The following is a 24423-nucleotide window of genomic DNA, read 5'->3' on the forward strand; positions in this document are numbered from 1 at the left end:
TGAGATTTGCTGAACATCGACACCAAATGCCCATAAAACCTTTTACCCAGTCCTTGAAAATACTTCAGTAAAAACTGACCTGCTTTTGTTAATACAGGTTCTCTTGGAGCCTGCTAACATTGGCTCTGTGCTGTGTGAGAGCAGTTTCTCCACATCATGGTAAGGAAGGATTTCTCCTTTCTCTCTTTTGGACTGTAAGAATTCTCATGCCTCTTTCCCTGTTGATTTAAACATCTTCTGGCTCCCTCCCACTTTCCCTAGCCCCAGAAGCTGGTGAGGCACCCAAACCTCTGGCCTTCTTGGCATCACCTCCCTTGCCAGGGGTTTGGGTCTTGTGTTGTCCTTGTTTGGGGCAAAAAGCACCAGAAGAAATCTCCTTTGGTGATCTCCTGAAACCACACAGGATGGTGGCACACGCAAGGAATGGTGGCACCTCCGGGCTGGACTATTTACAGCAGACCCTGGCTGGGTGGATGGAGTTGGTGCTGAGCTCTCCCTCTGCAGATTCGTGCGTGTTCCTGCTCCATGCTCAGCACTGACGGATCCCAGCTGCGATCCTGCATCCCCCATTGGCACAGCTTGCTGCACTGGTTCACCTTCCTGGTTTTGGGGTGTCATGGAGACAGGACTGGCACATCCCCACTGAGCTGAACCGAAATTTCCTCACCGAACAGTGGGGCTGATGCTGAGGCTTTGGGAAAAGGAGCAGAAGTTTTGGATTGTCTGGGGTCTAGGGTTGAGATGAGATGGAATTTCCTCCCTGGTCAGCAGGGTCTGTGCTGAGGCTTTAGGTGGGAAGTAGAGAGTTAGGGGACATGTCACCTCCAGTGCATGAGAACGGCTGGGGACCCAGGTGCTCTTTCCGTCCAGAAGATTGTTTGGAAAGGAGAAGTGGCAGCGTGGGGCACAGTGTGATGGATTTTGAGGTAGGTGGGGATGACTCCCGCCCCCTGCCTTTCTGAGCTGGCTCTGGGAGCTAAAAGCGGCGCCTTGGGCGGGCCGTGCTGGGCTGAGGTGTCACAAGACACCGCTCAGATCGTGAAACACCCCCGAAAGATTCCCCCCGCCATTTCCGAGGAGGCATGACGGCGGCTCCGGCTCCTAAGGCAGGCAACGCTCCGCTCCGGGCTTTGTCTGTCTCCGGCTCCCCATGCTTCATGCGGGGTACCCGCTCCGTGTTTTCCCGCCGCCCGGGGACGCCGCTCCACGTTCCGCCCTCCGCGTTTTGCGCCGCGTCCGCCCCGCCCCGCCCGGCGGACCCGGCGCGGCCTGCGCGGCGCGGCCTCAGCGCGTGGCGGCCCCGGCCGGCCCGGCCCGGCCCCGGCCCCGGCCCGCAGCGCCGGCCCCGGCGCGACCCACATGGAGCGCACCTAGGGCGGATGCCCCAGCGACCGGGTGAGTGCGCGCCCGGCCGGGCCCGCGCCACGCCGCCCCGCCGCGGCGGGGGGGGTGTGTGTGGGGGGGGTGGCGGTTGGGGCTCCCCTCGGGCCTCGGGCACCCCCCCCCGCCCCTTCTGCACGGCCCGGGCCCGGGCCGCCGCCGCGAGCCGTGACCGCTGGGACGGGGATATGTTCCCTCCCCTGTTCTTCCTTGTGACCCCCGGGAAGGCGGCTGTGCCCTCCCCCCCCCCCCCCCGCGCCTCCCTCCGTTTCCCTTACGGACGGGGATCCGAGTACCCCTCCCCCAGGAACACTGGGAACGGGAGTTTCAGTGCCACCCCCCCGCCTTGTGCCCCCTGGGAATGGGGCTGTGCGCCCCCCCGGTCCCTTGGGGAGTCTGTGTGCCCCTCCACTCTGCGACCACTGGGGACGAGGATATGTGCCTCCCCCTCCCTCATCTCTGGCCGTGGGGATGGAGCTCGGGGAGCCTCCCCCGGAGCGCTGGGGACGCGGGTGTGAGCCCTGCCCCCCCTCCCCGGGCCCGGGGCGGTTGCGGGTCCCTCCCGCGGCCGTTGGGACGGAGCCCCGCGGGTGTTGCGGCCGTTGGGGTCGGGTCCGCCCGAGCGCTGCGGGGCCCGCCTTGGCCGTCGCGGGGCTCCCCACGGCTGGGAGGGGATGGCCCCTGCGTGGGGTCACCGTCATGCCAGGTTGTGTGGGAAGGATGGGGGCTGCGGGTGGTGATGCGGGCGGGGAGGGGGTTCTCGAGGGGATAGCAGTGTTCCTGGGCGGAGGCGGGAGCCACCCCTCTTGACCCCCGTCTCTGTGCAAGGAGGGTTTAGGGGGCACAAGAGCAGAGGGACAGCGCGAGCGGAGGTTCCCTGGACCTCAGCTCTTTTGTAGTGCCGGTAGGGGGTTCTCCGCACAAATCCCGGAAGATTGAATGTTCCCCGACGCATTTAGCGAGTCCCCGTGAGTTTGGGGCGGGCCAGACCCCGAGAGCGGAGCACCTCCGGGCATCACCCCGGGGCCGGGCCGTGTGCCGGCGGCCGTGTGCCGCAGTACGAGCCACCCTCCTTCAAGTCCTTCGAGCCCCCGTTGGCCAGCGGGGCCGATCTGGAGGTGACCCCGCCGGTGACAACGTGGCCGGGTGTCCCGCGAGGGCTGGGGCGGCCGGCGGGCCGAGCACTCCTGCCGTGCGCTCTCCCACCCGTTGTGTACACGGGGAAGGTCACAGGTTCAGGTCTGGTCTGCGAGACTTGGCTCCCCTCCATCTCCCAGCAGCCTTCCTTTTGCCTTCCCTTTCCTTTTTCCCCGCTTTCTGGGAGGGCCCTTTCCCTTAGAGGAGGCTTTAGAGACTCATTTTCCAAAGTGTGCACCGAATAGCCCCGTGGGTTCTTTCCCCCTCCTCCGGAATGTCCGAGGATGCCAGTGTTGGGGCTGGCTTTTGGGCTCCATCGTGTGCAGGCAGTTCCTCGCCTGGACATCCTCAGGAAAACCTATTTCCACGCTTTGTGTGATGACTCCAGCATCAGATTATGCCGCACATTTCTAGCTCTTTGTTGGCAGTACGCGACCGCACATGCACGGCACTCAGAAAATCCAGGCAGCTGATTTTATTGATTAGCTCTTGACCAAAAATAATTTATATTTTATGATTTTGAAGCTGTTTCAGTCGCAAAACACAAATCCTTGCCTTTTTACACCCTTGTTCATCCAGTGAGGTTTCCCCCTCTCCTGTGAGGAGGAGACGGGAGATGTGCACAGCACCAGGAGCGTGGCGTCTCTGTGGTGGAAAAGGACAAGGATTTAATGTTTCACCTGGACTGGCCTAGCATGCAGAGCAAGGGCTGCCTCTGGTTAGAGCCACTGGAGGAAATTAATTACAAAGCAAGTTGGAGTGACCTGTAATTGAGTATGGCCAGAGCTCAGGGAGGGGGTTTTATTCCTTTCTCCAAGCCAGGCACTTTGACTTGGTCTGTGTGTTTGGTGAGTCACCATTAGGCTCGATAGCCTCAGGGGCCAGTGTGTGTGTGCATGGATGTGTCTCTTAACATACTTGTTATCTCTCTTCGTGCTGAAAGTGGTGTGATTTTTTGGGGGGGATCCATCTGTCTGTCTGGGGCCCTGTGCTGGGTGGTAGCCCCAAATAATCCCTCCCTTGCCTCAGCTGCAAAGTCCCCTAACTTCCTTGCACCTGGCTTGTCTTACGCCGGTGGTGATGACATCGCTTCTTCTGCCTCAAAAGCTTTTTCCTTGTAAATTGAGCTGAAAAGCTTTCTGGGAAGAAAGGTGGTCACAAAGGTGCTCTCACATGGTATTGGATCTACCCAACAGCATGTGTGTGTGTGTTTATTTTGAATTAACAAGAAGGACAGACCAGAGTTCATGTCGTCTGGTTTATTCTCTTGGAGAACAGGACTGCCTTGAATCAAAAATTGCCTCCAGGTTATATTTACAGTGTATCCTTAATTGTGATTGCATAAATTAAAGAAAACCAGGAGCTACCTTGGCTTTTGAGTGCTTCCACTTGGGTATCATTCTCCAGACAAAGTCGATATCTGTGTGTTGTGTCTAGGCCTTGACAGGTGGGACACCCACAACTGGGATCCCACTTCTGGGCTCAGCTGATGGTGGTTGAGGACCAAAGTCAAGTGTCGTGCCTGATTTAACTGACATTTCCAGGCTGTAGGGATCTTTCTGTGCATGCTTGTGGTGGGAAGAGTCTTGAGCTCGACCTTGGTTGGGCTGGAGTGGGGATGCACCTTGGCACTGTCCCACAGCGCCCTGCGCAGCGCGTCTCTGACTGGGATTAGGGCCTGTGGGCGCTGATGCAATACTAGTCCCAGATGTAATGCAATAAGCCTCTTTGTCCCCTTTATCCAGAGCATTATGTAAATAAGATGGTATTTATGGTCCCAGGTATGTTGTTCCGGGGCTGTGTGACATCCTGCGTGCGCAGCGATGCCCTTTGAGCGTTGGCTTCGTTGCAGGTGTTCCTGGCCAGAGACGGGGACCTGCTGGGGGCAGATGCTTCTGTGGCACATGCCAGCTCCCTATGGAGAGGGGGTGAGGTTCCAGGTGACCTTGCCAGGAGCCAGTGGCACTTTAAGCGTGCTCAGTTGCTTGTACGTGATGAAGGCAGTGAGTGGATCGGTGCTGGAGTCTGTGGGGTGGCTGCCTGCTGAGGTCATGAAGAAGTCCATGGTTATCATAGCAGGCTTCCTTCAGGATATGGACTGCTGGTTCCCCAGCCTTGGGGGTTTCTGAGTCATGTCCTGAAACCTGTGTTCCATTGCAACTGATGGTGGTTTGTGGAGGTATTTTTTGGGCAGCGCCAAAGCCTCTGAAGCACCTGGAGATGGCCTGGGCTGTTTGCAGTTCTTCCGTGACTCCTGTTGTGATGCTTCATGGGCTCTCTGGGCATAGGGAGAGCTTGTAATTTTCTCTTGGGTCTTAACTGCTTACCAAGTAAGGTCCTAATATGGGTGCTTGTGGCAGTGGGTGGAGGGATGAGGATGCATTGCATGGGGGTGCTTGACTCCGTTAGGGTTTGGAGTTGGGGCGGGGGTATGTTGAGCCCATGTAGGTGTGAAGGACCTTTTCTAAGATTGGGGTAAGTTGATGAGCTGGCTTAGAGCATGCATCTGTCCTGGGAGCATATTGGTAGCCACATGTGGCTCCTGAACCAGAGCTTTGGGCACCCTGGCAGCAACCCGTCTGCTTTGTGTCCCCATGTTGGGTTGACATGGATGAGGAAGGGTGTTCCTTTGTATTGGGAAAGGGCAGGAAAAGAGACCTCATGGGATATGGCTTATTTTGCTGTGCAGATGCACTTTCCTGCTACCGAGGGTCGGTGCCTTGAGGTATGATACTGTGTCAGAGGAAGGAGTGAAGTTGAGCTTGAACAATCTTACAATCTTAGTAAGAAAATAGGGAATGGTTGCCTGACCAGGAAACTTGCTCTGGGATTCCAGTTCCTCTTGTGATTGATGTTTTTCTTTAAAGGAAACCAATTCCCATCTGCATTTGGGTGAAAAATCAGTTTTTATGACGAGCCCAAGAGGTTGTTTTGTTTTCCCTGCAGCTGAGTGTCCTTCACATGCACAAAACCCACTGACGTAGCTGCTGAGCGTCAGCTCAGATGTGGTGTGAGGGGTATGAAAGGATGCAAGTGCGGTTTTTTGTGGATGAATAAGGATAATTTCAGGACAGCCTTGATATTTTGTATTGAAACATTAAATGCCCAACTTCTACAATTTATTGCCATGTTCATGGTGTAAGAAAAGGAAAGATGATGTTGCTTTATGCTTCTCTTTCCGCAAGCACAGAAAGGTTTTGTGGCATTGGATTTTTCCTCTAAGCTGTTCTTGGACCGCTCATTCTTCCAGTGGCTGGAATGATGAGACCTCTACAGTGCTCCATCATATGTGATGGGGCTACACTGATTTAATGATAAAAAAATTGATTTTAATGAATTTGCTGAGCCCATTTGTGCTTTGGATTGGCAGAGTGTTGTTGGTTCAAGTGGGTCCAGAGATTTGACTTGGAGTTTTCCTAGTGCTTCTCCAAGGGGATGAAGGGTGGATCAGGAGAAGTGTGCTGTGTGGCTTTAGAGGTGTGAAAAGGAGGTGTGTAATGACTTCACTGACAGTAACCTCTATGAATCCAATAGGAGAGGAAGAATCTTGCTCATCTCTGGGAGAACTAATTCTCCTTTCCCAAAGGTTTAGTAGCCTTGTTGAAATTTCTTCTCGTCCTGAGGATTTCTTGTTTGGCTTTGAGGGGGTTTCACATCCCATCTGTACATCCCCTCTTATATCCATTGCCACAAATAATTCCAAGTGCACTAGGACTCCCCAAATAAGCCCAGCCCGCTTTGATGCATGGTTTTCATTGGGTTTTATTGTATTCCTGTGCGCTGGCTAATTCACAAAATTCGGCAATTTGCAATGGGTCATTAGCACGAATTAGCAACTTTCTGATGGATATCAGAGTTCCACAAATGTGCCGTATTAATCTGGGAGATACACCTATTTATTATCCCTCCCAGGGAAAAAAAGGGATTTCTTGGCATGGTTCTTGCTCTGCTTGCATTTGTCCCTGTCTGCATCTGCCTTCCCTCCTCCTTTACTTCACAGTCTGGTTGTTTTTTTCCCAAAGTGTTCCCAGGCTGATGATGTGACAGGAAGAGGGATTACAGCCGCACGCACTGGCCTTGCTACAAAGGGAGCCTCAGCTTTGGGAGCCAAGGTGCCCTAATTGGTTATCGAATGAAGGGAATTAAAGGCATTAATAGGTGAAGTGGCAGCTCCTTCAGTTTTGGAGCAGTGGAGAGATGTTCATCGTCTTCTGAAGGCTGGGAAACAGCCAAGGCTGGCTGCATGCTCTGCTTCTAAAAGGAAGGATAAAGGAAATAAAGCCCAGAAGCTGTTCCTTCCCTGGGAGCAAGCAAATCAATGGCCGTCCGTCCTCTCTGACCCACACTGCTGTGCTCCACTCCTGTCAAGGCAGGGCTTTTTCTGGGAGACACTGCTCAGTTGGGGTCACTCCACTGCTCTTCCTTTGGATGAAGAAGATGGAAAGGAGATGTTGACTTTGGTGCAGTGTGGCACCGCAGCCAGTGGTTTGCTGTTCCTGTCTGCCTCTGTGGAGGGTGATCCTTGTTGGATTACCTGCATCTCTGCGACCATGAGAACCCAGTTTGGGACTCGGCCAGCGATGGGCCTGAGGGACAGCAGAGCAACCAGGAGCAAAGTGAGGAGCCACGCTGCCTCTGGAGCCCCGTGAGAAAAGTGAGCAAATGGCTGGTTCAGTAGTGCCCACCCTGCTCCCACCAACACTCTGAGCTTGGGATGCTGCCAACAACTGGGTGACTTCCTGCATTCCTGCTGACAGCGTTGGGTGAGCAGGGGAAAAGGGCAAGCTCCCTTTCCTGGCGCTTACTCTAGTGGTTATTTATGCCCACTGGTTGTCTTTGGTCTTCGCCAGGTCTTCTTTCCTCCTGTCGCTGTGACTGATGCTTTGAGGATCTTTCCTGGTCACATCCGTCTTGCTGCTTCCTCTCACTGCTGGCAATCTTCCAGCCTCCGTGGAGTGCTGAAGTTTGGGAACCTCTTGGGTTATTTTTATGTGCCCTCTCCTCCCTTCTAGGCTGCGCAGAAGGACAGACCACCAGTTTAGATACCTTTAAGCCTCCCATAAATCAGTTCACTTCTGTGTTGGGGTTCGCAAGGATGTAACTGAACTGGTTTTAAATCCACACGGCTCTTCCACTTTCCCAGTCAAAACCAGCTCTGTTCAAGGGACAGTCATTCCCCAGGTTTATCACTATGGGAAGCATTGCAGTGCCAAGCAGATTGGCTCAGATGTCTCATTTTGAGTGTTTAATGTTATTTTTGGCACCAGCCAGCAGCGACACGGCTGGCTGGGCTCAACAAGAATGGACTTTGTGGTGGTAGAGGAACACCGGGGCCGTGTCTGGTGCTGCCGGAATGCACTGGCTTGTCTGGGGTGGACTCACCCAAAGGGCTTCTGTGTTAATCCTGACTGGTTATTGCTCATGGTGTTGCTTTGCTTTTGCTGCTGTGTAGCTGCCAGTGGTCTGTGTGTCAGCCTTTGACAGCCAAAGTGTGTGGTGCTGCTGCTGTGCTCCGCTGGCACTGCCAGTGTCTGCTGGGCACTTTCTAGGTGCCAGTGATGCCATGACACCCACAGGGTGGCTCATGAGGATCATGGGGCAAGCAGATGCAAATTTTGGGTGAAGATGGGGCTGTGTTTCTGATTCTTGTTAAACCAACGTGTGCAGGTCTGGGCATGGCAGTTACACAGGGGTGTCTTCCAGTATGCAGACACAACAGTGAGGGGTAAATCCTTGTTGGGCAGCCCTGATTCAGGGTAGGTTTAAGAGCTGAGCTTGCAGGAAGGAAGCTGCTCTGTCCTTTTATCTACTGAATACTTTTTCTCCCGCACATGTGGATTTTTCAGTTCCTCTTTTCTTATACAGCAGAAAGTTTAGATGCTGGGCACCAGTTTGCGCTTGTGGATTTGGGTAAGATTTGGGCCATATTCAGCTGCCTGAGATTTTAGAGTCTGCAAGGTCATGCTTGCTGGAAGATGCCTATCCTGGTGTTTTTGGATGAACAGGCTGTGATCCAGAGCCTGAACCTTGCTACTGCTCATCTCCATGGCAAAGGCTTGGGAAGGGGATGTGGCTCGCTCAGGAAGGACCCTGTTGTCAGAGCTGTAACAAAGCACTGGCATGACTCTTGCCTGCTCATGCTGTGCTTGATGCTACTCCAGTCCATGCCACTGTGTTGTCCAAGCACCATGGCCTTTCCTGCAAACCTGGCTCCTGCCTGGCAGGAGGTCAGTGAGGAATCATATGGAGAAGACAAGGGGCAACAGATAAAATTTGCACTGGGAGAGGTTTCATCTTAACATAAGAAAGACATTTTTTACAGCCATTCCTTGTAATAACCCCCTCCAGGACACAGTAAGGATCCATGCTGGTGGAGGTTTTCCAGATGTGACTGGACAGGGTGCTAGGTAATCTCACCCGATCTCCCTTTTTCTCAAAAGGTTGGAGCAGGTCTCCTTTCAAGGTCCTTTCCAACCTGCTCTGCTCTATGGTTCTGTGACCTGACTCATGAAGACACATGTTCAAGCTTGTGTGTAACAATTGTGCTTGCTCAGCTTCCCAGTGAAAAAGTGACTCCAGCAGTGCAATTCAGCAGAGAGTGAGCAGATGTTCTGAGAAGGGGCTGTTTGCCAGCCACCCTTCACAGGAATGGAATGGAGGATTTGGTGTAGGTATCAATGTGCCTCCTGCTTGACCTGAGGACCATGTGCTGAGGACCATGTGATGGTACTCTTGCTGATAGTTTTCTTGAAATATGAAACTCTTGGACGTCCTTGTGAGTTGGTGGAAGAAATGTGAGCTGTGTTTTATTCAGAAGTACATACAGAAGTGGTACCTTGAAAAAAATGCACAAGAGAGACATCAGAATCAAATAATTGTAAATTTGAAGAACTGCGGAGTCTCAAGGCACTAATAGACAAAAAATTGGACTTTGGTGATGACACTTGCAAAACTGATGGGAAGATTAAAGAGGTACTTGTTCCAGTTTTCCCCATTTCATGGTATAAAGGAAAACCTGAAACTCTTGGTTCTCTTTGTGTTCCCCCTTTTTGTGTGCCTCATGTATCAGGACTGTGTATAGTCTGTTGGGAGTTGAAGTGAGGAGTTCTCAAGAGGGTATCTTTGCTAGTCAGACATGTTCAAGAACCCTGGGTTTTTCCGCCCTATGTCGAGTTGATCCTCATTCTATTGAGGACACTTGAGGAAGTGTCAATAAGAAGCAGACGCTAGGTTTTAGCTTATTCTGGTATTTTCTTCAAACACACTGGCACAGTGTGTTTATATTTTGTATTGACGGCTTTGCTGGACATTGTCACCTGCTGCAGTTGTGTGGAGTTTTGCTAGAAAAGTCATGTTTTAAGGTCATGAGTGAATGGGAGTGGGTGTGAGGTGGAATTTTGATCCCAAGAGCATCTTTTGCCTGATGATGAATGTGAAGTTGAGGTCTGAGTATGTATTTGGGAGCAGGTGGGTGTTGTGGCTGATAGGTGTTTGGAGTTTTGCTTCAGGCAGGGTGATTGCCTGGCTTCCCTGCCCAGAAGTGGTTTCTGCTCACCTCTCCACTTTCCTCCATCATCCAGCCTCTTACAGTGACCTTATATGTCCGGCTTTTTTCATGCCTGGACTGTAGTGTTTCAAGCTTTTCTCAAGAATGCCAACAAATGACTCATCACTCTAGTGCTGCCCTGTCTCAGGTTCATCTCCAGTGTCAAGGCTCAGCCTTCAGAAACTTGGGAGTCCTGGCCTAAGTTTGTTGGCGTCTCTCTCAGCGCTCTGGCTGCAGTGCATGCTGGAAGATGTAGTCTTGTTGGGGTGCACCTCCATATTAAAAAAAGAAGGGTGGCTCCATTTTATTCAAATTGGGTTCAGCCTTCTCCCTCCTGGCAGCCTGCTGACACTGTCCCACTCAGCCCTGAGAGCCACTGAAGTTCTCTGGGTGCCTTGTGTGAGTGCAGAGGCGGGAGCACAACTCCTCCATTCAAAATCTTGCTTAATTCCACATTGAACAGCCTGTTTTGAAGCTCTGCTCCTTGGCGTGTTTTGCAACAGCTCGGACTCCCGCAGGGTGCAGGCGGTGGAGGGATCCTGCCCCCGTTGGGTGGCAGTTCTGGAGGGTGTCATGGCAAATCTCCTTTGTCTGCTACAGCCTGACTGATGTCTGGGGGAGAGTGAACCCTCCTCCCCTGCGTGATTTCTTGAGCTGAAAGCAGCAAGTGAGTGAGGAAGCTCCTTTGTGCAGATTTCTCCGTCTCCTCTTGTTCGTGCCAGCTGGCTCGCGTTCAACATTTCTCTTTTTTTCTCTCTCTCTTTTTTTCTCTTCTCTCTCCCCCAGCTCTAGAGAGAGGGGGCGGGGAGAAAGGGAACATCTTAAAAAGAAATCTGCAGAAAAGACATGGGAGTTACTTAACAAAAATCCAACCCAAACAAGCCCAGCTGGGGGATTACAGGCACGGTGGTAGGAGCTGAGTGGGGAATGAGTGCAGCAGCGTGGGGAAGGCAATGTGTCCCCCCCCGCCACCTCCCTGAGTTTCTTTAGTCGTAAAAGGAAACAAAAAGGGATCTCATGCAGAGGCAGTGGATGGGGAGAGCAGCCGACTGGCTGCCAGCAGCTGGAGGAAGGGCCTCAGCACTGCAGCCCCTAGTGCTGCTGCCTCAGCTGGGGGCTTCTGGGGAGCCTTTTGTGGGTTTGGCAGGCTGGGGGGGCATCCCTTCTAGGCCACTGCCTTTGGCTCTTTAGGGAGGGAGCAGAGGGCTCTGCTCTCATGGGTCGCTGCTGGCCAGAGCAACCATCTCACCAAACCTTCTGCTCCCTGCCTTGTGCCCGCTGGAGGAAATGCTGCATCCTGCAGATTTTTCTCCCCCCCTTCCCTGTCCTCTTTGCCGCTCCTTCTTGTGGGCATTCCTGAAAGTTAATCAGGGTGAAAATTGCAGTCAGTCATGTCTGGAAGCCACCAGAGGCTAATCCTGGAGCGCTGCAGGCTGGAGCACATGGCTATGAGACAGTCAGTCTCCCTATGTGTGGGCTGGCTGCTGCCAGGAGAAGAGCTTTCTCCTACATCTTGTCGCCCTTGGGCGGTCAATCCTTCCCAGCTTTGGTCTCCTGGCCTCCAGTAACCAGCAGAGAAAGCCGGAGTGGCGCGGGTTCGGCAGGTTCTGAGCATCCTCCACTGGTTTTAGCACATAGAGCCAGGGGCTGGCACAATTTCCTTGCTGCCTTTTGGAAGTGGAGTTGTTCTGGTGGAAGAGCTGTCTCTAGGTGTGTGTGCAGCCCTGAAAGTGAACTTTCAGGTTTGTGTCTGAATATGGTTTGGCTCTATCCCAGCCCGTAGATGTGGATTATAGAGGTCTCAGCACCTAATGGAGCTGAATTATTCATGTCTGGTGCTGTGTGTGTGCAGCATTCTCAAGCAGAAAGCTGTCTCCTTGTAGGATCTGCGCTCCAGGACTGCTCTTAAAACGCTTTGTTGGCAGGTCTCCAGGCCAACAAGTGAGCACATGCTTTTCATGTTGTGCGGGGATCAATCCTGCGATGGCAGGAGGTAAGGGGAAGGACACGTTTACAGCTGAATCAATCTCCTCGCTCTGTTTTCTGAGATGCTGTGATTTGTGGCAGCGTTACTCCCCCGGCAGGAGAGTGGGAAGGATCTGGATACCACCCGGTGCTTCTCCTGCTTGGGCAAAGGAGGCAGTGGGAGAGGCACCTCTTTCTCTGGGCCATGAGGTGTGGTAGCCAGGGGCTCCTGTGCACCTAAAATAATGATAGTGTGTCAAGTTGGGGTTCCTTTGGGTCTGGCTTGGGAGAGGGACTCCAGATGCTCCGCTGCCTGCAGAGGCTGAGCCTGCAGTAGTGAAGTAGAGAAATGGGGAACTGGGATGGGAATTTTGGGGAGGGAAAAAGCTGTGGGAAATGCTTTAGAGTCACATGCAGTGGAGCATATTTAGGAGATCCCCCCCAAATCACATTCCAGGGTCCCAGCCTCCAGCTCTCCTCTGGAAAGGGCTGATCCCTGCCCCAGTCCCTCTTCCTGTGGTGGCATGTCTTGAGTTCTCTGCCTCACTCTCGTCACAACGTGCCTTTACCCTATTCTTGCCAATCCAGCATGTTCCTGTCCGTCCTGTTTGTGGTTCCCTTCTGTCTGCATTAGCAGAGCCTGGGCTCCCTTGGCACCTCCTCCGTAGGGTGAGGGTTTTTGCTCCTCTTGTTTTCTAACCCTTTGATTGTTCATGGCTCTCCAATTGCTGGGGACCCAGCGGACTTCTGGGCTCCTTCTTCCTTTTGTTGTGGTAGGAATTGGCAAAAGCTGCTGCTGTTTGCAGAGTTTCAGACTCAAGTCCTGTTCATCTGCTGTCCTTATTCTACATGTATAAATAATACTTATGGAGATGTGTGTGCGTGTGTATGTGCACGTTTGGAGCAGCAAGGTGAATTCTGTGGTGGGAGTGGAGAGCTGGCCACGCTGGCATTGTGCAGGTGTTGCATGGAGCAGGTGATGCGATGTATGTTGCAGTACTACCCCGCAGATTGTCTGTTGTTCTCCTGTCACTGAAAGGTCAGATCTTTGTCTGCTTTTCCCTCGGACGTGAGCTTGCTGTGCCTCTTTGCCTGCTCCAAGTCTGGATCAGGAACTCTTGGATTTGGAGACTGAACTTCATCCTCTGCTTTCAGCTCCTGGGGGCTTTTCCTGGGCATCTGTGGTCATCAGTGGCCCACTGGTTCACTGGAATTGTTCCTGGATTCCGTGCCTCAGTTTAGGGCTGGGAAGGGACTCGTATCAGCCAAGAATCTGGTTCCTCCAGCTTGTTACTGGCTTTGCCCACCTGCACAAAGGAATCGCCTTGGATCCATGACACTAAGAGTGTCATGCAGGGATGAGGTGGTTGCTGCTGATTGTGGGCCCCATCAGTGATTTGGAGAGAGACTCTGGAGGGGCAGGTTGATGGGATTGGACACACCAGCTTGGAGCTGGGGAGCAGGTGCTGGAGCAGGAGTAGGAAGAGGAGGAGGAGTAGGCGGCCGTAGAAACACGTAGGTCAGCTTTGGGAAGCCGTTAGCGACTCTGGTGCACAAAGTGATCTCCTGATTCGGCACTTTCCCTGCCACTGAAATGAGAGGTCAGTGCTTTTCATTTCCAGCTTGCACGCAAGCCCCCCAGCTCCTGGGGTTAAAAATCTCCGTAATGACCTGTCAGAGAGCGGATTATTAGCTGTACAGAGCTGAGGATGCTGTGGGGAGCAGATGGAAAATGGTCTGGCTGCGGCAGCCTGGCTGATGAAAGAATCCCTGGCATTTTTACAGTGTTTGTGTCTCTGGAAACGCACCGTGAAGCTGCTTTCCAGGCTCCTGCCTGCTGGGGTTTGAAGAAATTTGTGTGTGTGTGGTGTGAGGCTTTTAGGGGGTTGTTTTTTTTTTTTTTTTCCCTTCTCATTTCTCTTTAAGTCACCTGTTTTTGAAGTGTCACTTGTAAATAGTTCCAGGAGCAGACAGGCCTGGATCTTGGTGGGGACAGGGAGGACAGTGCTGCTGGAGAAAAGCCTTATCCAAATGGGTGGTCAAGGATTTCTTAAGGATTCTGGAGAGCAGGTGGCCTTGCTGGGCGGTGCTGGGAAGAAGCTGTTACATGTGTTAATTATGTCTCGTCAGGGTAATTGCCGTGACTAGGGTGCTGTGTCAGGTTGCGCGTGGGTGTCTTTTTTGTTTCTCTCCCTGGGGGCGAGGCTGGGAAGCAGGGAGGAGATATTTTGGGCTCACCGGGGTCAGCTGTGGCATGGGCAGGTAGGGCTGAGTCCCCTCTTCCCAGTTAAGACTGCTTACTTATACAATTCCATCTCTGTTTCCCACTGGACGCTTATCATGGCCAGAGGCGACAGTAGTAAACACTCCAAATCTGGGTACTGTGTTGCTCTGCCTAGAGGTGTGGGATGAGAACCCCTATGCTTCCCACTGCAATTTGGCCTTTGGTGATTGCTCTGACACTTCCCAAGTGTCACAGGCACTCTGAAGCCTGTGATTTATTTCCCACCAAGGCACTTGACTTCCCCAGTGAGCAGCTCTTGTCCCTTGCAGCAAGGCTGGCGTGGAGAGGAGCCCTCCCTCTGGGTGGCATTGGCAGGAGAGGAATCAATCCTCCCTCCCAGGGGCAGCGCTCGATAATTCAGAGGGAAATGGTGAGCAGGGAAATGTGTGAGTAATGTCTTGTTGGAGCCGAGAGCCGTGACCTGCCAGGGCTGGTATTGATCGAGGACCGGTGCCAGATGGCCGCTGCTGCGGGGGCGGCTGTGGAGCAGCCCCAGCCCAGGGGGTGACAGAAGGATGCTGTGAGGGGGATTTGGGAGGCTGGGGGTTTCACTCTGCCCAGATCTCTCCTGCCTGCAGGTGTGCCTGCCCATGGCTCTTTGTATGTAACCGTGTTCTCTTTGCTCTCCCTTCCAGCAGCGATGCCGTCACCTGGGCAGACCCGGACCACTGGAAGCCCCCCAAGGACGTAGGTGACCCCCAGGGCGTAGAGGCAGGGAAGAGCCTTGAATCGTGAGGGGCCGTTAACTCTAAGATGTCCTTGAGCAGCGGAGCTTCCGGAGGGAAAGGAATTGATGCGAACCCGGTTGAGACGTATGACAGTGGGGATGAGTGGGACATTGGTGTAGGGAATCTCATCATTGACCTGGACGCTGATTTGGAGAAGGATCAGCAGAAATTGGAAATGTCGGGCTCCAAGGAGGTGGGGCTCCCGGCACCCAACGCAGTGGCAACACTACCGGATAACATCAAGTTTGTGAGCCCAGTGCCAGGCCCGCAAGGCAAGGAGGGCAAATCAAAGTCAAAAAGGAGCAAGACTGGTAAGGACAGTGGGAAGCCGACCCCAGGGTCCTCCCTGTTCACTCCCAGTGAGGGAGCTGGTGGCAAGAAGGAGGTTCAAGGACGCTCTGGGGATGGTGCGAACTCAGGTGGTTTGGTGCCTGCCGTCACCCCGAAGAGCTCGGAGAAGTCAGCCAAGGCGTCTCGCAGTGTGGCTGGCTCCAAGAAGGAGAAGGAGGGAGGCTCATCCAAAAGCAAGAAGGAAAGGAGTGAGGGCGCGGGGACTGCGGCAGAGAAGGAGCCCAGCGTGCTGCAGCCCCTGGCCCTGGCAGTGAGGGTGGGACAGTATGACGGGGGCCAGGGGACAGAGCCTGCTGCTGCTGAGCAGCTTGGGAGTATAGCTATTGACACGGGAGCTGCACTCAATCCCTTGGGAGTAAAGTCAGAGCTGGAAGATGGAGAAAGTGAGTGCCGGCAGCTGAAAAAGGTGAAGTCGGAGAAGGTAAGAAAGCTTTTGGGGCATGGGTGCCATTGCTGCTGCTCACATGGCGTTGCTGTGACATGACATTGTGGGTGACAAGGGGGTGGGACTGCGTGTCTTGTACTGCTGGGGCCAGCACTGACATGTGGCTGGTGCCTCCTGGTTTTTGGTGTGAGTGTGGTTTGGCTGTGTGATGCGCTGGTGTCTGGACATGGCAGTGGAATGACACTGGTCAAGCTTGGCTTCTGGGAACCGTGTGTGAGCAAATCACCTGCATACTTTGTTCTTTGTGCCATCCTGCTGAGATTTGGTTTTCCTTAGAGCTTTGGCTGTGCAGAATAGGTCCAGGCCTCTCTAGCCTCTGTCACTCTGAAGTCAAGGTGATATCCTGGTGCTTTGTCTGCTGCATCTCCCAAGGGGACACAAAGCGTCTGTGCTGTGCTCTGTGTTCTGCTGGCTTGGTTTCCTGCATCTCCCAAAGGAATGTATTTATCTCCAGTTGCATCATGTGCAGAATAGGATCCCTTAACATTTAGTGGATGTGGGATCTGCATGGGCATCTGGGTGAGAACAAGGAGCAGGGCTAACAGGAGTCACTGCCTCGTTCCCAGGTTGCTGATGGTACATGGGCTCTGTTCCACTTGTGGTGGTGATCCAGGGCTGGTGGGTGGCTGTGGGTAATGTTTGACGTGTCACTCCTCTACTAGCACATGGCAGTGATGCTGAGCTGGACAAGCTGCTCTTCCAGGTCACCAGAGGCACAAAAAGCCCTGCCAGTGGCACATGGCCAACAGGGTGAGCGGCTGCCTGGCCATCTGGGTGGTGCTGGGTGCTGGGTGGCTACTCTGTGTCCAGACGTGGCCATTTTTCGAGCAATCGCAGTAGCTGATGTGATTTTTGATTCAGATGGGGAAGGCTTTAAGTGTGTGGTGGTCTTTGCTTTCCTCTGTGCCAGCTGCACACGGGGTGTTGGTGGTGTGTGCCTGTGAAGCCATGTGTATGTCATGCACAGGGTGAGCATCACAAGTGTGTGTGTCTTTGTCTTGGCTTGGCCCTATTGCCATTAACATGTACCAGGGTGTCAGGACAGTGGCTGGGGAATATGAAAAGCATCATCATCATGTTTGTAGCCAGAGGTTCCCTGGGAGGATTTCTGCTTTGGCATTGGGATCACAATGTGAGCACTGGGATGGGTGGGGAGGGCACAGTGACGTCCTGGGCCAGGTGATTGACACCTGTAAAAATCAGGAGCGGTGTGGAGACATCTTGTTCCTTTGTCTGTTCTGGCAGTGGAACCAAAGTGAATGAAACCAGGAAGAGCAGCAGATGCTCTTTTGCATGATGGACTGGATGCTGCTGCTAAAAGCTGTGGATGCTGGAAGTCCACCTATGATTTGGGCCACCTGAGTGGGTTTGTGAAGGAGAAACTCATCAGGGGGGTGTACAGGGCAATGTGTTTTGGCTTGGGAAAAGCATGAGGAGGACAGAAGCTTGGGAATTGGTTTGGGAAATACCTCAACATGCTTGGCTGTTTTATTCCCTCATAGCCATCTGTGCTGGCTGCTGTGACAGCCAGCACTGGAGCCGGCTGGACCTTGGGTCATACCGTGCATGGTATCAATTAAAGATTGATTTCTTTCACTGATACAGCTGCAGAAACTCTTTGCAGTTGGAGATACCAATGTGATATGTGGTGTTGGTGGTATAGAAGCTCCACAGGTCATGTGTGCTGGCACCTGGAAACTCCTCTGAGTCTTGGGCTTGTCCCCCCATGTGGGCAGCAGGGGAGGTGGGGATTTTGCCCCTCTGCCCTGCTCAGGTGAGACTATACATGCAGAGCTGCCTTCAGCCGTGGCATCCCAACATGAGAAGGACATGGAACTGCTGGAGTGAATCCAGAGGAGGCTACAGAGATGCTCTGTGGGCTGGAGCCCCTCTGCTTTGGAGCCAAGCTGGGAGAGCTGGGGGTGCTCACCTGGACAAAAGGAGGCTCCAGTGAGACCTCAGAGCCCCTGCCAGTGCCTAAATCGTCTCCAGGAGAGCTGGAGAGGGGCTTTAATCAAGGAGTGCCAGGACATGGGGCAATGGCTTCCCACTTGCAGAAGACAGGGTTAGATGGGATATTGGGAAGAAACACTTTCCTGTGGTAGTGAGGGTGGTGAAACCCTGGCACAGGTTTCTCTTGAGAAGCTGTGACTGCCCCATCCCTGGAAGTGTTCCAGACCAGGTTGGATAAGGCTTGAAGCAGCCTGGTCTAGTGGGGGGTGTCCCTACCCATGGCAGGAGGTGGAAAAAGATGGGCATTAAGGTGACTCCTAACCCAAATGATTCTATCTTCTCCATGCTGACACTCAGTGAGGATGGTGCTGCCATTTTACTTGTCCAGATTCAAGCATAACCCCCTTACTAAAAGCTCAGGCTGGATGGCTGATCCCTCTTTTGAGAAGGGATTTGATGTCTGGATCTGCAGGAACATGTGTCACTTAGGAGGAAGCATTGTCTGTGTTTCGTCAGCCTCCTGGGGGCAGCTGGATGGCTTCATTTGGGTCGGGAAAGCCGTGGGCGAGGAGAAGAAAGGTGTCTGCATGGTATGGGGTGGGAAGGCAGTTTTGTGTCTTGAGGAAGAGACTGAGGCTGGGTGGATACCTGGGGGAGGGTGGAGGACCAATGGGATGCTGTGGGGGATGTGGCCTTGGGCTTGTCCTGTCTCCTGAAAGCTGCAGCGATAGCCCAAAAACTGCATTTGGAGTCCAAAGGACAAGCCAAGAGCAGAGGTATGTGCTGGCTGTGGGAGGGAGGGCAGCTCCTCTAGGCAGTGCATCTGCATCGAGAGGATTAAGGTGGCAGGTTCATTCTGGCCTGGGGACAAACCCTGCTTGGCAAGCGAGAAATTTGCTCAGACTGAAACAGGAACAGCCACAGTGTGACTCAGCCCAACCTTTGGTCTCCGTCAGCTTGTCCTTTGCTTAACCCTGTACTGCTCCCACTTCCATTGCAGGAAGGGAAGCTGGTCTCCATCTGCGGATGAAGAAAGGGAGACTGTCTGTCCCTCCACTGCTGAAGCTTGGGGTGGGTGACCTCCCTAGAGGTCAGACAAAAGAGATGTGTGCTGAACCAGTAGCTGCCAGCCAGGAGGCTCTGTTGTATCTCCATGGCTGTAATAACGAACATTTTGGCAGGGAGTATTTTTCCTTGATGAGGTGCTTCAATGCTGCAGCCAGCTCTTGCCCCAGCTAGCTCACCCCACTTGCCTCTACTTCTGCTTTTGTGTTCTTCCAATATCTTGCTGTAGGATTTGGCAGCCATTGAGTTCTTGTTGGGTGTAGGAAGAAGCTTTGCTTTGGGTTTTGCCAGATACTTTACCATGTCAGTTGGTGATCCGTGGCTCTGTCCATAGGGGAGTTCACCCTTGCTCCCATGTCTGACACAGCAGTAATGGAGCCTGTGGTCACAGCCCTTGGGCTCCATTGGATGTATTTTGCCAGTGTGACCCCATGGCTCTGGTTGCTACTTCCTGGGGTGAAGCCTTGAGACCTGAATATCCCTAATATCCTTTTTTTTGATGTGGAGCTTAGCTGTGTCCTGGCTTGTTACTTGCTCTCCTCAAACCTGATGCCATCAGTGTGTTGGGGCACAGGTGACAACTTTTCCAGGGATGGGGCTGATCTTGATGAAACCCACTGGTGATAACCCTGCTGAGACTTTACAGGGTCTCTGGGATGGGCTGAGCACTTTGAGAAGGTTTCCCTTTGGCTGTGGTCAGTGCCTGGGCAGGTCCTTGGAGCTCCAAAAAATATTTGGAGGGGCAGCAGTGGGAGCTTAAAATACTTGCAGCAGGGAGAGAAAAGAGCTTGTGCTGGTGGACTCATGAGCACGGTGAGCAGTGGCTGGGTCAGTCCCTGGGTCACTGGGGATGACTGGAGCTGAGTTGGGATTCAGTTTGCTTTGCTTTGCTCTGCGGGGACACTGGTGCTGGGAGGGAATGGCAGCTCTCAGTGAGCTCAGCAAAATGGCCGTGCACGGAGGAGCAGCGCTGATTTTGCCCCACCAGCCGCCGTCGCGTGGCCGAGCTGGCCTTGGGGCTGGCGGCTGAGCTGGCCCCTTCCTCATCAGCCCTGCGCCCACCACACTGCCCACACCGGGCCCCTGCACCCACTCCGGCGCTCTGGGCGTGCTGGCCCGGCCGAGGGATGTTGAGCATTAAACAAAAGAGCCTCCCAGCTCTTGGCTGCCGCTCCGGCTTTGTTTTGATTGAGAGGTTGTTCAGCAGGAGGAGGGAGGGGTTTTTTTTTTTTTCCCCTTCTCTTCTGACGAGCATCCAGATGTGATGCTGCTGCAGACAAGGGAAAGGCAAACAGAAGCCGCTGGAGACTCGACTCTTCTGAAAATCCTCTCTGGGTCACGTGTGCTGCGGTTTTGGGCAGCCAGGAGGGTGGATTCATCCGTGTCCCTGGGTGGGAGAGAGCGTGGAAGCTACCGGTGCATTTTCTTCTCCTGAATTTCTCCTTAGACAGAGTGTAGTGATGCCCTGTGTGTGCTCAGAGCAGATATCCCTGCTTAGGGTGACCTGATAGAGGGGGGCTGTTGTAAGATGGGAGACACTGCAGTGTGTTCACACCAAAATTGGTGTGAAAATGCCCTTGCAGTTCTGTGGGAGGACAGTGTGGCAAAAAAAGGAGTACTTGGGGTCAGGTGACAATGGAGAGAGTGATACCACACCAGTGGCAGCTGCCAAAAAAGAAATACACCTTAAAAATACACCTATGCACTGTCCCTGCTGCTGCTTGCTTATCCAGCAGTTTGCAGGGTGACTTTGGGGTCACCTTTGTGGACCTTCTTGCCTTAATTCAGGGATGCAGACCTGCATGGTGCCTCCAGTGCTGGTCCTACAGCCTCAGTGGGACCTCCAGGTGCCAGTTGTCCTGCACCATTAATCCTTTACCTGGAGTGAAAGCATGGTTGCCTTTTTAAAGCCATTTTTCCATTGTTGGGGGACAGGATGAAACTTGGTTGTGCGTGCAGCAGCAATGATTGAGGTGAGGGATTCCTGTGTGACTCCAGTTCGAAGAGTTGAGATCTCCCAGTCCCTCTACTGGGTCCAAGCCCAACAGGAGATGGCCACAGACACTCTTAGGAACATTTCTTGATGTGGGAGTGAACCAGGATGAGATGGGGGTGGTCCCAGCCTTCTGCTTTGAAGACATGCTTGGGATTTTGACTCGTGTGAGGGTTGTCTTGTGGGCCAGAGTTTGGATGGAGAAACTCCCAGTGCAGATGTTATGGTGAAAACAGTTGTTGCTTTTTCAGCCCCTCCAAAGCTGGCTTTGGAGCTGGTGTTCACCCTGTTCTTTGTTTTCCCCAGGGATTTTTAGGGCATGTGGAAAGCCCAGTGCTTGGGTAGGGACCTGTTCATGCCCAAAACCCTAGGTAGAAGCTGTTTCCCAGCCCTTGCTCTGAAGGGCTTTTCTTTCCAGGCAGTGGCAGCAAATGTGACATGGGCAGCTCAGGGAGGTGGCAGGGACGTGCAGGCAGCTACCGGCTCTTGCCTGATCCTCTCGCCATGGTTCTTTTTCTCCAGCCGTGCTGGAATTGACTGCCACCAGAGCTGCTGACAGAGCTGTGTTGGGAGACCTTGGGAATGACACCACTCGTTTCCTTATTGTCCCCGGCTCCACCGCCCAGAGCCTTCTGCTCTAGGAACAAGGCAAGAAGGGGGCACGCAGCCAACATGTGTCAAGAGCTACAAAGGAGGAAATTGGCCTCGTTCACTTCAAACCATGGGGTTACTGCTGGAGTTTTGGCTCCTGCTGAGAGGTTATTTATATGTGGGCTTTCTTTTATAACCACTGGATGTAGCAGGCTGGGAGTTCCAGCTGATCCCACCTCTGAAGGCTTTGCAGAGGGAAAATTGCATCTCTCCCTGGTTGTTTTCCCAGATGGCCATGTTAGGAAGGACTAAAAGGCTGAGTTAGCTTTGATGCCAGACCCATCAGCATTGCTGTATCACAGTGAATTGGCTGTCATGCCAAAACATGGCTCAATCTCCACCAGAATGGGCAGCAGGACATGTGGCACCCTGTCAAGGACATGGTGGTAGGAAATGGAGCAGCGCTGGGAAAGAAGAGAAAAAACCTCTCCACTCCTTTAGCGTGACAGTGGAACGACACCGTGATAAGGAAGGGGCTGATAGAGGGGGGACAGAGGTGGAACAGTCCCTTCTCAGCTTCCTTGGTGCAAGTGACCTGCAAATCTGCTCCCTCAGTGCTTTGATGAGAGATTTTGATGGGAAGGCCGGCGGGTGATGGATCCTGCTGACTCATGGACCTGATTCCTCCCTTGAGAGTGATGGCAACTGCTAGAGATGGGTCAGATTTTGAGGCTAACGGGCTCTGGTAGACTCGGTGGTGTTTTTTTGCTTTGCTTCCAGGCTGGCGGTAGCTGCTCATTAGCCTAATGACCCCAGTTACCCAGCACCATTTATCTGCCGAGGGAGATTTCTTTAAAGGAAGATTTGCGCCTCTGGAGCGTTGTGCAACCCTGAAGGCTTCAAAACCCAGCGAGCTGCTCCCGCAGCCCTGCCGGGGAACTGATGCAGGGGGAGTGTGCCAGGAATAACCCGCTAATGAGCAAAGCTGCTTCTCCACCCGGCAGCCAGGGAGGCCACAGGAAAGGGCAGCAGAGCACAGGCTGCCTGCATTTCCCCTCCTATGCTTTTAAAGGCTGCTTGGATGGGGATTCACTGCCTTTTCCCTGTTTGCTACAGGCACAACATCTTCTGTGCCATTGCTTTCACAGTGCTGCATTGCTCTGCTGCTACTCTTGAGGATGCTTTGGGCTGGAGCTGTGAAATCCACCTTTCCTGTGAATCTTTGTGTTCAGGCAACCCTGGAGATGTGTTAGGCAAGAGGGTACTTATATCCCCAGAGCTGAAGTTGGGCAGGAGAAAAGGCAGTGGTGATTGCTGTGGACTTTCTGGGGTGGTTTTGTGACATTCCTACCTCCTGGTGATCAGTGCCTGGAGCTTGAACAGCTCATTGGGTGCAAGAGGAGCCACCCTAGGGCTCAGAGCTGTTGAGCAGCAGCTGGGAGAGCAGCCCAGGGCTGGGAAGCAACTGCTGGGCTCCGGAATGATTTAAAGCCACCAGCAGCCTGACGATATGTTGTATTTGGTGACAACATCTGCTCGAGATATTCCTGTCCCTGTTACTCATTCCTGCCCACGGACCAGCTCAGGGAACTGATCTGATGTAAATAAATATGCTCAGGGTTTTCTGGGGTGAGCTCAGGTTGTGGGCTGACATGGATGGGTGAGCATGGACAGTGATGGTGGCACCTGAGGCTGGAGATGGGGGCTTTGCTGGGGCCATGCTGTGGTGTAAAGGTTTTAGGGGCTCACTGGCCTCTCACAGGGCTCATAGTAGCTTTGGGTAGCTCTGCTTAACCCAGGAAAGCACACTGATGCCTGTGCTCCCCATCCATCTTCCTCCTGTGCCCCCAGCCTTGCCAGCTGAATGGTGCAAGCTCCATCCCAGTTTTTTGTGGGCAGGATAAATCCCTTTGCAGGAAGATGCTACCATGGAGCTTCGTACTGTGTGGTGATGGCATGTACTCACATCTGCTGACTTTTCCCCTGTCCTTGACACTGAAGTGGCTTTAAAACTTGGTATTTAGATTTACTTTAAAATACTGTCTGGTCCTTGTTCACTTGGGATGTCTTGGAATGTGTTGTGATGAATAGTGCAGAGAGCATGCCTGCTCTGCAGGCCTGAGCTGGAATTCTGGTTGGGATGTGGATAGATACGGAGGTTACCATGTTTTGGTGAGGGGATGGGATGTGATAAAGCTCAAAAGTGGATTTTGTCTAGTGCTGAGGGAGTAAGAGAACCCCCTGGGCTGTGCTCACTTAATGCAAATGCTGGAGCCTGTGTGTCTCAGTTTCCCCTGTCCTCTGCATGGATTGGCTGCTCCTGTTAGGCTTGAGCATGGGGTTTGCTGGGGGGAACACGAGGGTTGCTCTGGATAGAGAAGGCACCGTTGCAGCTACATATCCTGTGTTTGTCGTACTGTGGTTTTGGGTTTTTTCTCAAGGCAGAAAGTAATTTCTTTCTGGGAAGCTTGCTCACTCCCCCAGTTAGCCACGGAAATGCAGTGTTGTGATATTTCCCCAGGTACAATGCAAATGAACGCTGTTCCCAGACTCCTCCCACTCACCCTCCCACCCCTCTCTCCACTCTTTGAGGTGCTGGTACACTGCCTCCCACACTGGGAATGGCCCTCTCATCTGGTTAACAGATGGCTGTGGCATGTTCTGGAGTCAACTGCATGCCATGTGGTCACCATCCTTGGATCAGCCCTCAGAAAAAGGACCCTGGAGCTGGATCTTGGTTCTGTGTTCAAGCCTGAATTGAGGAGGGAGAGCTGCAGGTACCCGGTGGGTCATCTGTGGATGGTTGCAAGTGGAGTCTTGGGATTTGTTGTCTGAAAGGGAAGGCCATCCCAAAAATCACTGGTACCACTGCAGCAGGGATTCTCCATCATTGTTGCGGTGCAGAGGGAAGGCTGCGATGTCCATGTGGTCCCGCACCAGACATGGTGCACACTGAGGGCCATGGCTCCTGTGACTACACCAACT

At 53.2% G+C, this 24423-nt stretch overlaps 1 protein-coding gene across 5 annotated transcripts in view; it reads left to right on the top strand.

Moving 5' to 3' along the window:
• Positions 1 to 1299: 1299 nt before the first annotated feature.
• The window catches only part of ZNF609 (zinc finger protein 609), a 60705-nt gene continuing 37581 nt past the window's right edge, over positions 1300 to 24423 (top strand). For 3 of the 5 annotated variants that reach the window (XM_021554248.2, XM_021554249.2, XM_021554246.2), the window contains exons 1-2: positions 1300 to 1395; positions 14948 to 15812. In XM_021554248.2, the coding sequence (XP_021409923.2) occupies positions 15066 to 15812 (747 nt within the window). In that variant the 5' untranslated portion in view covers positions 1300 to 1395; positions 14948 to 15065. The remainder of the gene's footprint in view (positions 1396 to 14947; positions 15813 to 24423) is intronic. The other 2 variants (XM_021554250.2, XM_021554247.2) reach the window with 2 other exon arrangements.

This window comes from Lonchura striata, chromosome 11, assembly GCF_046129695.1.
Source record: "Lonchura striata isolate bLonStr1 chromosome 11, bLonStr1.mat, whole genome shotgun sequence".
Classification (NCBI taxonomy): domain Eukaryota; kingdom Metazoa; phylum Chordata; class Aves; order Passeriformes; family Estrildidae; genus Lonchura; species Lonchura striata.